This window comes from Palaemon carinicauda, chromosome 11 (assembly GCF_036898095.1).
Source record: "Palaemon carinicauda isolate YSFRI2023 chromosome 11, ASM3689809v2, whole genome shotgun sequence".
Lineage (NCBI taxonomy): Eukaryota > Metazoa > Arthropoda > Malacostraca > Decapoda > Palaemonidae > Palaemon > Palaemon carinicauda.
Genome location: NC_090735.1, coordinates 18,842,895 through 18,855,737, shown reverse-complemented (window position 1 = coordinate 18,855,737; position 12,843 = coordinate 18,842,895). Strand labels below are relative to the sequence as shown.

At 50.5% G+C, this 12,843-nt stretch overlaps 1 protein-coding gene across 5 annotated transcripts in view; it reads right to left on the bottom strand.

The window, feature by feature from the left end:
- LOC137649986 (dmX-like protein 2) overlaps positions 1 to 12,843 on the bottom strand; it is a 192,412-nt gene that overhangs the window by 169,952 nt on the left and 9,617 nt on the right. For all 5 annotated transcript variants that reach the window (XM_068382984.1, XM_068382988.1, XM_068382985.1 and 2 more), the window contains exons 3-4: positions 3,619 to 3,816; positions 413 to 566 (exon numbers count right to left, since the gene is read on the bottom strand). In XM_068382984.1, the coding sequence (XP_068239085.1) occupies positions 413 to 566; positions 3,619 to 3,816 (352 nt within the window). The remainder of the gene's footprint in view (positions 1 to 412; positions 567 to 3,618; positions 3,817 to 12,843) is intronic.

The window sequence follows — 12,843 nt, the reverse complement described above, 5'->3', positions numbered from 1 at the left end:
TGAAATGCTCAGTGTTATCGAAGAAACTTCAAGTTATAAGTACAGTGATTACTCAACCATACAATATGTCCATTCAATAAACATTTATCTATCAAAATAAATAAATAAATACTCAATACAAGTATATACATAAATACAGTATATAATAAAAATAATGGTAGTTAAAACCCATTGGCAAAAAGGGTAACCATACAAATTTTTACCATCCTAACAAGATAACTGTAGGATCAATTTCTATGTTTTTACCTTTACTTTTATGAAGAATAGACAAAGTTCAAATGAAAAAAAAAAAAAAAAAACTCAATTTCCCTATTGGGATACACCCCAGCCCCATACTGGGGTGCCACTTATATTACGTATGTCTTTCCTGTAAAACATACAAAATTTACATATGAAGGTACTCAATACTCACCATCATCTCCAGCCATCTTAGCAAGAGGAGATGCCCACATTTGTAAGACATCTCCAGCAGTGAGAAGGCGAGTACCTTCTAAGTTCCATGACATTGTGTTTATGTAGTTTTCTGCTTCAATAACACCAGTCTGAATCCATCGATAATCAAGTCTCTGGAAAGATAGAAGAAAACAATAGTAGAATATTGTTAGAGATTGTAAAATAACTATTCATAAAAGTACAACTTTCTATTACAGGCTTAACTCAAGTCAATCAAGAGTATATCACTCTAAAGAAGTGAGCTATCACAAACATAAAAGGTAATTTGTATTTTTCCTAGCTATATAAGCCTGCGTCCTTAAAACGAGATCATTTTAGCGCAAGCTGGAGACTGTTAGAAATATTTAACAAATGGTCAAGTAACCAGTGCAGAGTACGGGCGAGAAGCCCTGGCTTCACTTTTGACCCTCCAACGTACGACTGAGAGGTGTAGTTGAGGAGGGAAGTTTGGTTAAAAGTCAAGGTTTGTATAACTAGGAAAAATATAAATTACTTAAAAGTGGTGACTTCAGCAACCTTCCTAACTGTTTTTCATAGAATGAAAAGGCTGATATGACCTGGCCAATATATGTATGAATGTAGTCAGTTAAATGAAGAAATCCTTCTCCTGGAGGGGATATCAGTTTGTAATAATATACCTATACGATGATCAATGAGTTGGTACAGATTCCGCCATCTTCCCTCTCATTCAGGAAGGATGGGGAAATACTTCAAGGATCAAGAATAGAGCTCAGAAGTGCAACTTAACAACATCGGGTCCGATTCATCACGTAACGTTTTGACAGCTTTTTCTTTGAGAGGACGACAGGGAAATGAAGAGGAGCCAGTAATTCTACAATTCATTCCAGAGTTGCATCTACATGCTACCATAGACAAGATGCTTCCTGTCACAAGTGGCAGGTAGGCTGGTTACACAACTACTTGAGCACCCACCACAAGATCAAACACAAAGATACCAAACGACTTGTATGTATTCTGTACTCCCATAAATAAAAGGCCTTCAATACTTGTCCTATTGACAGGTTTCTCCTAAAAGCTTAGATGGGGTCCATATCCCTAACTTCATGAGGCTTACCTGATACCTGGTACCTTGAAACCAAAGGATTCTGCCCTTTCAAAACCAGATAGCCCACAGGGTTGCTGATTGGTGAGGTAGGAAATTCATAGCCTTCCCACTAGACTCTGGGGTCAATAACCACATTGTCTTTGCAAAATGCGTTATTACTCCTGACCACTTGTCGAGCTAGGAAACAGCATGAAGGGAGGCCAGGACAGAAAACTCGATGGCTGTGGACTCAGAGGTTGAGGAAAACATGCCTTACATCTCGAGCCTCTCCGATTTACCTGTCAGTGCACAGACCTACATGGGCAACCTGCAAAGGGGCTGGTACAGTGGTCTCATGCATATAAAACCTTCGCTGCCTCAAGAGTAGGGGTGGCAGGAGGGGCAGGATCTTATTCGACCAACTGGACTCAAGTGAGTTCTCAGATCCACGGCCAAATCAACAAGATCCAACCAAGGCAACTCCAAGGAAGGCCTCGAGCTTTGAGGAGCACCGAAGTGCTGATCAATGACAGATTCTACCTGAATGAGGTACAAATTGCCTTTCCCTGCTAATTGCACACAGATTTTCACAAAAGAACACTCCGGCTCAGGGTTGTCTGCTTCTGTCGACAATGTGCCAGTCCTGTGTCCTATGAGCAGTCAAACTCAGAGCACCCTCACATCCAGCCAGGGTCGAAGCTGTCGCAGGACGTTCTGGAGATTCAGCACCTTCCACAAATAGGTCTGTTTCATACCAAAAGGCTGTAGAAAGTCAGGGAAGGCCAACAGCAATGGGAGGAAAATCATTGGCATGAATCACAACAAAGACACCAAGAGTAGCACATCATACTCACCTTCTATGAATCAAGGTAGGGGAAATGGGCCATCCTTTCAACAGCTTAAATGAATTCTTGCTGGAAGGGGGAGGAGTGGGAATCCTCCATCCTGGAAGGAAGGGTGATGGGGGCTGCCAAAGCTCCTCCACCAACTGGAGAACAGAAAGTATTCAGGCTCTACACTTTCTCAAGTCAAACTCTTCGTCATCAGTCTGCACAAGGACAGGTGAAGAGCTTCCAGCTTTCAAAGGTGTGAGGCAATTATTGGGGGTACTCCATACACCACTGTAACCTGAAAAGCTCATCGAAGCAGATCTAAAGGCTTCTTGTTCCTGATATATATTCCCCCGAGCACTAAACCAGAGGTAATGGCAAAAAGTGCATCCATTGAGTAGACAGAAGCAACAAAAGACTTCTTCGGTGCCTTCTTGGATGTTGCTTAAACAGACACCAGCGAACGCTTAGCTCACTTCTTTCCCTTCATGGCATACAAATGCCACTGCACAAAAGGCCACAACCTTCATTCGGCACATGGGAATGATTACAAACAATAATGCTCACTAAAAGACACAGAAAAGGAGTGTGGCTCTACAGCTGGATTACTCGAAAACCAGCTGCAACATCTACCCTTTTTCCAGTAATTACAAAAATCTTGCTTAACTTCGATTCCACAAACCTAAGATGCATTTACTTCCTGCCAAAGAAAAAGAAAATTAAAAGTTTGTTAGGAGCTGACAATACATCCTTACTCGTTAGTGACACATTCAAAAGTGAGAGTTTCAAACTGGTGATAGGGGGAGGGACTTCTCCACCAGTTGTTTAATCACCCGTTAAACAATTCTAACGACCGTTCCCAGCCAGTGCTGAATCAATCTCATTATTAAAGAATGGTGGTTTTTTTGTGTTGCGTAAGGAAAAAAAAAGCATTCAGAATCTTAAATACATACTATTACCATTATTTTTAACCCTTTTACCCCCAAAGGACGTACTGGTACGTTTCACAAAACTCATCCCTTTACCCCCATGGACGTACCGATATGTCCTTGAAAAAAACTGCTATTTAAATTTTTTTTGCATATTTTTGATAATTTTTTTTGAGAAACTTCAGTCATTTTCCAAGAGAATGAGACCAACCTGACCTCTCTATTACAAAAATTAAGGCTGCTAGAGCAATATAAAAAAATATACTGCCAAATGTGCTTGATAAAAAATAACCCCCGGGGGTTAAGGGTTGGAAAGTTCTAAATAGCCTGGGGGTAAAAGGGTTAATTAATTCATACTTACATGTCCATTTGTTTGGCTAGTTAGTGGTGTGGGTTCAAATATGCAAACAAGTTTTCCATATGCCGCTGCAATCTTGCCAGTGTCTGTCGAACAATCCACACATGAAATCTGGATATTGTCATGGCACACGCCAGGAATGACTTGTACACGTTGATAATTGCTGGCTAAGATGACCATATTGCATCCTGCAGCATATGCCTGCAAAAGAACAATGAAACAATTTCAATAATATTTACAATTAATCTATTAAAATATCTAGCTAAAATGACAAATTCGAAGATAATTTGTATTTTTCCTAACCATACAAACCTTAGCTATTTACAAAGGGTATTACTCTTAGCGAAGCTGAAATGACGAGCCAATAGTTTTTAACGAGGGTTAATTACCCCCGCGCTAGTTAGCGGGGGGTGGGGAAGGGTAGCTTGCTACCCCTCCCCCCTCCACACACCGGTGACTTGCTTCACTTCACTTAGAGGTAGGACTTGACTTGGGGGTCAGGGATGGCGGGCACATATGTGTAAATAGCTAAGGTTTGTATGGTTAGGAAAAATACAAATTATCTTCGAATTTGTCATTTGTTCCGTAACCGAAATACAAACCACGCTATTTACAAAGGGTGACTTACCCCTTAGGAAGGGTGGAAAGTCCCCAGTCTTACTGACTTCGGCTTGCCCGGGGGCTCGATCCCTCAGTGAGCAGCACTAGAGAGAGGGAGCCCCTGTACCTCACAGGTTCCTAGCATCGCTAGGAACGAGTGGCCTACATAAGTAGTGTGAGGAGGAGAGTGTGACTCGTCCTATGAAGTTGACCTTGAGACCTTCAGATAGGAATTCTAGGATAGGACGTTCCCCATACCAACTCGTCAGGGTATGGGAGACGCAACAGTATTAAGCTTAATACTAGGAGCACAAAGAAGCATGGGTTACCTGCAGAGGTCGAGGTCAGCTATGCGAGGACCAGGATGCTGCTTCCCCAAGAGAGGGGAGAATGAAGAAAGAAGTAAGGGCAGACATACTCTTTCATTCACACAGACTAAGACCGGGTAACAACGCCCTCAACCTACTGCTACTTGTCCAAAAAGGAGCCCGAGGTTAGACCAGCTGTTGTGCAGCCACCACAGGGCCGATAGAGAACGTATCGAGGCTCCTGTGGGTCACGTCTTGCAGGTAGTGGGCTGTGAAGGTCGTTTGACGCTTCCAGACCCCAGCTTGAAGTACCTGCGTCACAGAGAAGTTTCTCTTGAAGGCCAGGGATGTAGCAATACCCCTGACATCGTGGGCCCGAGGGCGACGTGACGGAGGAGGGTCAGGATTCAGGGCATGGTGGATAACCCTTTGAATCCAAGCAGAGATGGTGTTCCTGGTGACCCTCCTCTTTGTCCTGCCTGTGCTCACAAACAAAGCTCGCACATGAGGACGGACTGCAGCCGTTCTCTTCAAGTAGTCCCTCAGACACCTCACTGAGCATAGTAGCAGCTGGTCTGGGTCGTTTGTTACAGAACGGAGACTCGCGATCCTGAAAGAGTCGAACCGAGGATCCGGCACTCCAGGATTCTGAGTCTTGGCCACAAACTCAGGGACGTATCTGAACGTTACCTCCCACCATCCCCTTGAATGGGCGATGTCGTACGAGAGACCATGAAGTTCACTAACTCGCTTGGCCGAGGCCAAGGCGAGTAGGAAAGCCGTCTTCCAAGACAGGTGGCGATCGGAGGCCTGGCGTAATGGCTCGAAGGGAGGTCTCTTGAGAAACCTGAGGACTCGAACCACGTTCCAAGGAGGGGGTCTCACTTCCGACTGGGGGCAGGTAAGCTCATAGCTACGTATGAGTAACGAGAGTTCTAGCGATGAAGAAATATCCACGCCCTTCAATCTGAAGGCCAAGCTTAAGGCTGAGCGATAGCCTTTCACTGCCGAGACAGAAAGGCGCATTTCTTCTCGCAGATACACAAGGAAGTCCGCTATTGCTGGAATAGTGGCATCGAGTGGAGAGATACCCCTTCCACGACACCAACCACAAAAGACTCTCCACTTCGCTTGGTAGACTCCCTCAGAGGACCTTCGCAGGTGCCGAGACATTCTCTCCGCAACCTGTTGCGAAAAGCCTCTCTCCGCGAGGAGACGCTGGATAGTCTCCAGGCGTGAAGCCGAAGCGAGGCTACGGCCCTGTGAGGGACGCCGGAGTGGGGTTGTCTGAGAAGCTCGTGTCGTGGAGGAAGCTCCCTTGGGAGTTCCGTCAGGAGTTGCAGAAGGTCCGGAAACCATTCCGCGTGATGCCATAGCGGGGCTACTAGAGTCATGGAACAGTTGACCGATAGTCTGGTCCTGTTGAGCACCCTTCTCATCAGACAGAATGGTGGGAAGGCGTACACGTCGATGTTGTCCCACCGTTGCTGGAAAGCATCTTGCCAGAGTGCCTTGGGGTCCGGGACTGGTGAGCAGTACAGGGGCAGCTTGAAGTTCAAGGCTGTCGCGAACAAGTCCACCGTCGGGGAACCCCACAAAGTCAGGACTTTGTTGGCTATCTGAGGATCCAAAGACCACTCGGTACTCACTATCGGCGAAACCCTGCTCAGACTGTCGGCGAGCACATTCCTCTTGCCAGGAATGAAGCAAGCTGATAGTGTTATCGAGTGGGTTTCGGTCCACCTCAGAGTCTCTACTGCAAGATGGGATAGCTGTTGCGAAAAAGTGCCTCCCAGCTTGTTGATATAAGCCACTACCGTGGTGTTGTCGCTCATCACCACCACGGAGTAACCCGCCAGGAACCGTTGGAACTGTTGAAGGGCCAGAAAGACGGCCTTCAATTCTAGCAGGTTGATGTGTAGGCACTTTTCTGATTCTGACCAAAGGCCTGAGGCCCTCTGGTTCAGAACGTGCGCCCCCCACCCTTCTTTTGACGCGTCCGAAAACAGAGTCAATTCCGGGGGGAGGACGAGAAGACTCACTCCCTTTCGCAGGTTCTTGTCGGCCAGCCACCACCGCAAGTCCGTCTGTTCCAGAGACCCCATTGGGATCAGAATGTCCGGGGAATCGAATCCTTGATTCCACCGGGACTTGAGCCGCCATTGAAGGGATATCATCCTGAGGCGGTTGTTTGGAACCAGACGGGCCAGGGAGGATAGGTGGCCTAAGAGACGCAACCACGATTGGGCGGGGAGTTCTTTTCGCCTGAGGAAAGGTTCCGCCACCCTCCTCAGCCTTGCTATCCGGTCGTCTGATGGAAAGGCTTTGTGGAGATTGGTGTCTATTAGCATGCCTAGATAAACCAGTCGTTGGGACGGCTGCAGAGAGGACTTCTCGAGGTTTACCACGATCCCCAGATCCTGGCAAAGATCTAGAAGCCTGTCTCGGTGTCGAAGAAGGGTCGACTCCGAGTCTGCTAGGATCAGCCAATCGTCTAGGTAACGAAGGAGACGAATGCCGTTCCTGTGCGCCCAAGTCGAAATCAGGGTGAACACTCTGGTGAACACCTGAGAAGCTGTGGAGAGACCGAAACACAGCACCTTGAACTGGTAGATCTTGTTGTCTAGGCAGAATCTCAGGTACTTCCTGGAAGACGGATGGATTGGGATCTGGAAGTACGCATCCTTTAGATCCAGTGTACACATGAAGTCTTGTGGTCTCACCGCAAGTCTGACCGTGTCTGCTGTCTCCATGCTGAACCGGGTTTGTTTGACAAACCTGTTCAGAGCCGAGAGATCGATGACAGGTCTCCAGCCTCCAGTAGCCTTCTTTACAAGAAAGAGTCGACTGAAGAAGCCTAGAGAGCCGTCCACGACCTCCTGGAGAGCACCCTTCTCGAACATGGTCTCGACTTCGGCCTGAAGGGCCAGCCCCTTTGCCGATCCCATGGCATGGGAGCTCAACGACACTGGATTCGCTGTCAGGGGAGGTTGAGATGACGTGAACGGGACGCGATAACCTTGGCCGATCACTGAGACCGTCCAAGCATCGGCCCCGTGATGTTGCCACCTGCGGACGCAACGCTGAAGGCATCCCCCCACAGGTGGACACGCAGGGGGACTGCCACCCCTAGGGCTTGCGGCCGCGGCCGCCACCCCTAGAAGTCTTGCCTCCCCTGGAGGACTTACCGCCCCTCTTGACCTTGGCTGGAAAGGGCTGGGGCTTAGACACCACTTTCTTAGCTGCCGGTGCCTGTTTGGGAGCCTTACGAGGCTGTTGCTGCTGTTGTGGCGGGGCTGGAGGCTTATAGGGCCGAGTTGTAAAGGCCCTGTGGAGGAGGGTGTCTGTGCTGGATTTCCTCCACCTCTCAGCCGTTCGCTCCAAGTCTTGAGGCTCAAACAGGCTCTCCCCCAGGAGGGAGGCATGTCGGAGCCTACACACATCTACGGCGGGGACCTTCGGATGGAATCTCTCGGACACAGCATCGCGACGCTTCAACACCGAGTTGGCCCAAAGGGTGGTAACCTGGTGCGCCAAAAACTCGATGGAGCGGGTGCCCGAGAGCAAGAAGGTCTCTAGGGCCTTCCTATTGGTCTCCTTGGACAAGTCCTCCGATCGCAATAGGATGCCCAGAGATCCTAACCAGAAGTCCAGCCACGAAGTAGCCTGCATGGCACACTTAGCGACCTTCTCGTGGTTAAGGGTCTCTGCCGCCGAGAACGACACCTGCCGGGCAGAGAGTTTCTCCAAGGGAACTCCCTTCGCCAGCTCCTCCACAGAGTGATGGAGAGGAAGAGCGAGGTTGTGCTCACCCAGGATCTCGAAATACCTCCTCTGCTGAAGGCGAGGAGGAGGGATGAGTTTGTTCCGGCAGTGGAACGACTGGAGGAGGCAAGAAGTGCGAGCTGAGCATTGGCCCTAGCTCTGGCACTCTTCAGCCCCCGAGACCAGGGCAGAGCTGCACTGGTCTTAGGGGCCTTCCGAACGTCAAACACTTCATCCAGAATCGTGTCTTTGCCTTCACGGGGGGGGATGACTGGATCCGTAAGACTGTTAAGTTGCCTCATCAGGCTTAGGACCTGCCAGAAGGCATGTTCGGACTCTTGCTGTTCTCCTCCCTGCGGGCTGGTAGCTAAGTCTCCTGCCCCAGGAATCTCTTCCTGGGGTGATACGTGGACATTCCCCTGGGTAGTCGTGGGTTCCTGACGAATCCTTGCAGAGGATTTGGGGATGGTCTTGGAATCCTTGGGTTCCCTCCTGGGAGGGATACAGGATCCCAACAACGAGGTTCGAGGGGCCCCTTCCTCACGAGACGATTCTCCTGCCTGAAGTGAAGTCTCCACCCCTGGTGCCGAGGGAAAGACTACCGCCCCACTGGACTCACCTGAGGACGGAAAGGCCTCGTCCACGGGAGAAGGAGAGAGTACTCGTGCAGGAGAGGGGACCCTCGAAACCGACCTCTTGGGAACCAACTTCGCCCTGGGGGAAGTCACCACGAAGTCCACTCCTCTCTTTCTCTTCAGCGTAGGAGAGACAGCCGCTGGTTTGTTACCCTGGCCGGCGAGTGCTGGTTTCATAACCCTCACTAACGCCCGTGCCAGCGGACCAAACCAAGTCTGCTGCTCAAAGGACACAGAGTCCGAAATCCTCGCTAAGGTGAAAGGGATCGGGCGATCCTTCGGAGTGGACACGACGGTACCTGCCTGAAAAGAAGGTGGGGAAGAATGCTGTACTGACCTGTCTTCGTCCTGCAATACCAACCTGTGCTTGGATGGAGGTGATCCCGAGTGCCGTCTAGGAGCACGCGTCCCTTCTGCTACCACCGGCTGTGGAATTCGCCGCGAACTATGGTCGCGCGGGCGCACAGGCGAGCAGTCGCGCGGGCGCGCAGGCGAGCGATCGCGTGGGCGCGCAGGCGAGTGGGCGTGAGGGTGGGCAGGTAAATGAACACGTGTCCGAGGCGACGAACGCAAGCGGTGGCGCGACGGCGAGGGATCGTGCTGCCGCGTAGGTGAAGAAGATCGCTGGCGATAATGACCGCGTGATGGTAAGCGATGGCGAGCAGCATGTGTAGGTGAATGATCGCGTGATAGGGTGCGATGGTGATCAGCATCCGCAAGAGGGCGGTCGTTCAGGGTTGTGCGATGAGGAGCAGCATGCGTAAGCGGGCGATCGTGCAGGGTTGTGCGATGGCGAGCAGCATGCGCAGGTGAATGATCGCGTGAAAGGGTGCGATGGTGATCAGCATCCGCAGGAGGGCGATCGTTCAGGGTTGTGCGATGAGGAGCAGCATGCGTAAGCGGGCGATCGTGCAGGGTTGTGCGATGACGAGCAGCATGCGCAGGTGAATGGTCGCGTGAAAGGGTGCGATGGTGATCAGCATCCGCAGGAGGGCGATCGTTCAGGGTAGTGCGATGAGGAGCAGCATGCATAAGCGGGCGATCATGCAGGGTCGTGCGATGGCGAGCAGCATGTGTAGGTGTTCGCTGACGAGCTGGTGATCGCTGGCGAGCAGAAGGTCGACGCGTGTCCTGTGAGAGGACAGGTGGTGCGGCGCGTTCACGAGCAGGAACGGGAAGATCGCTGGCGCGTTGGCGAACATGTGTTTCTGACACACGCGCAGCACGATGTTGCGTATCCACAGGACCAGGTGGATGGTGAGCAGGGAGTTCAGCAGGAACTAAAGGGTGGTCAGAGACCGCAGGGCGATGGTCCTCAAGTGAGCGCTGACGCTCGGAAGAGAGCTGACGAGCAGGAGAGCGCTGGCGAGGGGGGCGAACATCAGGAGAGAGCCGACGAGCAGGTGAGTCTTGGCGAGCAGGAGATCGTCGACGAGCAGGGGATCGCTGGCGAGCAGGGGATCGCTGGCGAGCAGGAGATCGCTGGCGAGCAGGAGAGCGCTTGTGCGCTAGCCCTGCTCGCGTAAGGGAAGAATCCCTTAGCCCCAAAGGGACCGTTGCCCGTCGGGTGACGAGTTCTCCAGAAGGCGAAGATCCGGCAGGAGATGGTGAGCGGTCTGCAGAGAGGTTCAAGGAGGGCGGAGCAGTCGGTTGAGGCTGACGAGGAGAGTCCCCCCCGGAGGACGAAGACCCAAAAAGGCGCCTCTTAGTCCCCCTGTAAGGGGAAGGGAGGCCCTTGTGGCGTAGAGGGCAGTGAGCCTTACGGGGGAGGCGGCCTCGGGGGAGATCGTCGGGACCATCGGTCCTCCGAAGGGGAGTCTCCGTCAAAACACTTCCCTCAGAAGGAAGCTGGGCAGCAGTCGAGACCGAAGGACTCACTTCCCCCTTCGAAGGATGCACGGAAGGAGGAGGAGAGCCTAGAGCACCATCACCAGCAACAGCACCTGCGTCGGAAGGCCCAGCCACGTCAGAGGCCTCTGTCACCACGACGTCGACAATAGACAGAGGGTCTACCTCCGCTACCACCGGCGACTGTTTAACAGCGGCCCCCAACGAGACAAGGTCAATAAGAGCGACCCTGGAGGGCAAGCCCTTAAGCCCCAGGGACGACCAAATCTGTAAAAGATCATCACTGGATAAGGCATTATTATCAATAACCTCCCCCAGAGGAGGAGGGGGAACCGCCTCGCTATGGGAGGCGACGCCCTCTCCCCCCACCGAAGGTAGGGAAACAGAACAAGGGCCTGCGCTCCCACTCGGACGACTCTCCTTAGGAGGCGGACGAGGGGGAGCTTCGGAGGAGGTTTGGGCGGCGGAAGAAGAGTCCCGAGAACCTTCCTCCTTCAAGGCTAACCCCGGAGGAGAACGGTCTCTCTTGGACTTCTTCTTACGCCGACGGCCAAACCTCTCCCACTGGGAGGCAGACCACTCCCTGCACTCACGGCACATGTTATCCTGGTCGCACCGTCGGCCCCGACATTGAGGGCAGAGGGTGTGAGGATCCGTAATCACGTCCGACATGAAAGTCCCACAAGGACGGCCGGCAACTCCAGGGCATGTACGCATATTAAATAAAAGAAAATAACTGAAGGTCAACTTCCAACCAATCACACAAGCTGAAAAGAAAAAGAAGAAAATTAAAGGCTGTCACGAAGGCTATGAACAGACACGTCTGATCACCGCCGAGCCAAAAGTGAAGTGAAGCAAGTCACCGGTGTGTGGAGGGGGGAGGGGTAGCAAGCTACCCTTCCCCACCCCCCGCTAACTAGCGCGGGGGTAATTAACCCTCGTTAAAAACTATTGGCTCGTCATTTCAGCTTCGCTAAGAGTAATACCCTTTGTAAATAGCGTGGTTTGTATTTCGGTTACGGAACAAGTTCCCTTTAAACAAAAGCTCCATCTAGTTCCTTATTTTCTTATCAGACATAAAAGGTGAAATGACAAATTTGGAATAACTTATATTTTTCCTAACTATACAAACCTGAAGCTCTTTACATAGGAGTATTATTTTGGCGATAGCTGAAACCAGCCGTTAAAGCTTTTAGCGGAGGTAGGTAGTGGGGGTAGACCAACCACCCCAATCACACCAGCACTAGTAAACAACAGTCACTTTGCAATTGCAACAGAACTTCTGAGGGAAGAAGATGGCGGGGCCAGTATGTGTAAAGAGCTTCAGGTTTGTAAAGTTAGAAAAAATACAAATGATTCAAAATTTGTCATTTGTTCTGATACTATATATAAACCTTACGCTCTTTACATAGGAGACTTGCCTCAAGGTGGGTGGAAGCTCATATAACCAACTGGCTGGAGACTGTCCCTGTGTACTACACATGGGCTGTTTAGAGGGAACCCTGACATCTCGTGATCCTAAAGAATGATGGCCTGGGCAATTGGTACTAGCGTAGAATTTAATAGTGCCTTGCCCAGGTAAGTGTAATTTTGGAGCTAAGCTCCTCACTTTGCCTAAACATTGCCCGACTCCACCTCGGTTGGAGGACGAGATACTACCGCTAGAGTTATTGGGTCTTTTGACTGGCCAGACAGTATTACATTGGATCCTTCTCTCTAGTCACTGTTCACTTTCCCTTTGCTTACACATACACCGAATAATCTGGCATATTCTTTACAGATTCTCCTCTGTCCTCATACACCTGACAACAGTGAGATTACCAAACAATTCTTCTTCACCCAAGGGGTTAACTACTGCACTGCAATAGTCCAGTGGCTACTTTCCCCTTGGTAGGGGTAGAAGAGACTCTTTAGCTATGGTAAGCAGCTCTTCTAGGAGAAGAACACTCAAAAATCACACCTTTGTTTTCCAGTCTTGGGTAGTGCCATAGCCTCTGTACCATAGTCTTCCACTTTCTTGGGTTAGAGTGTTTTTACTTGAGGGTACACTCAGGCACACTATTTTAACTCAT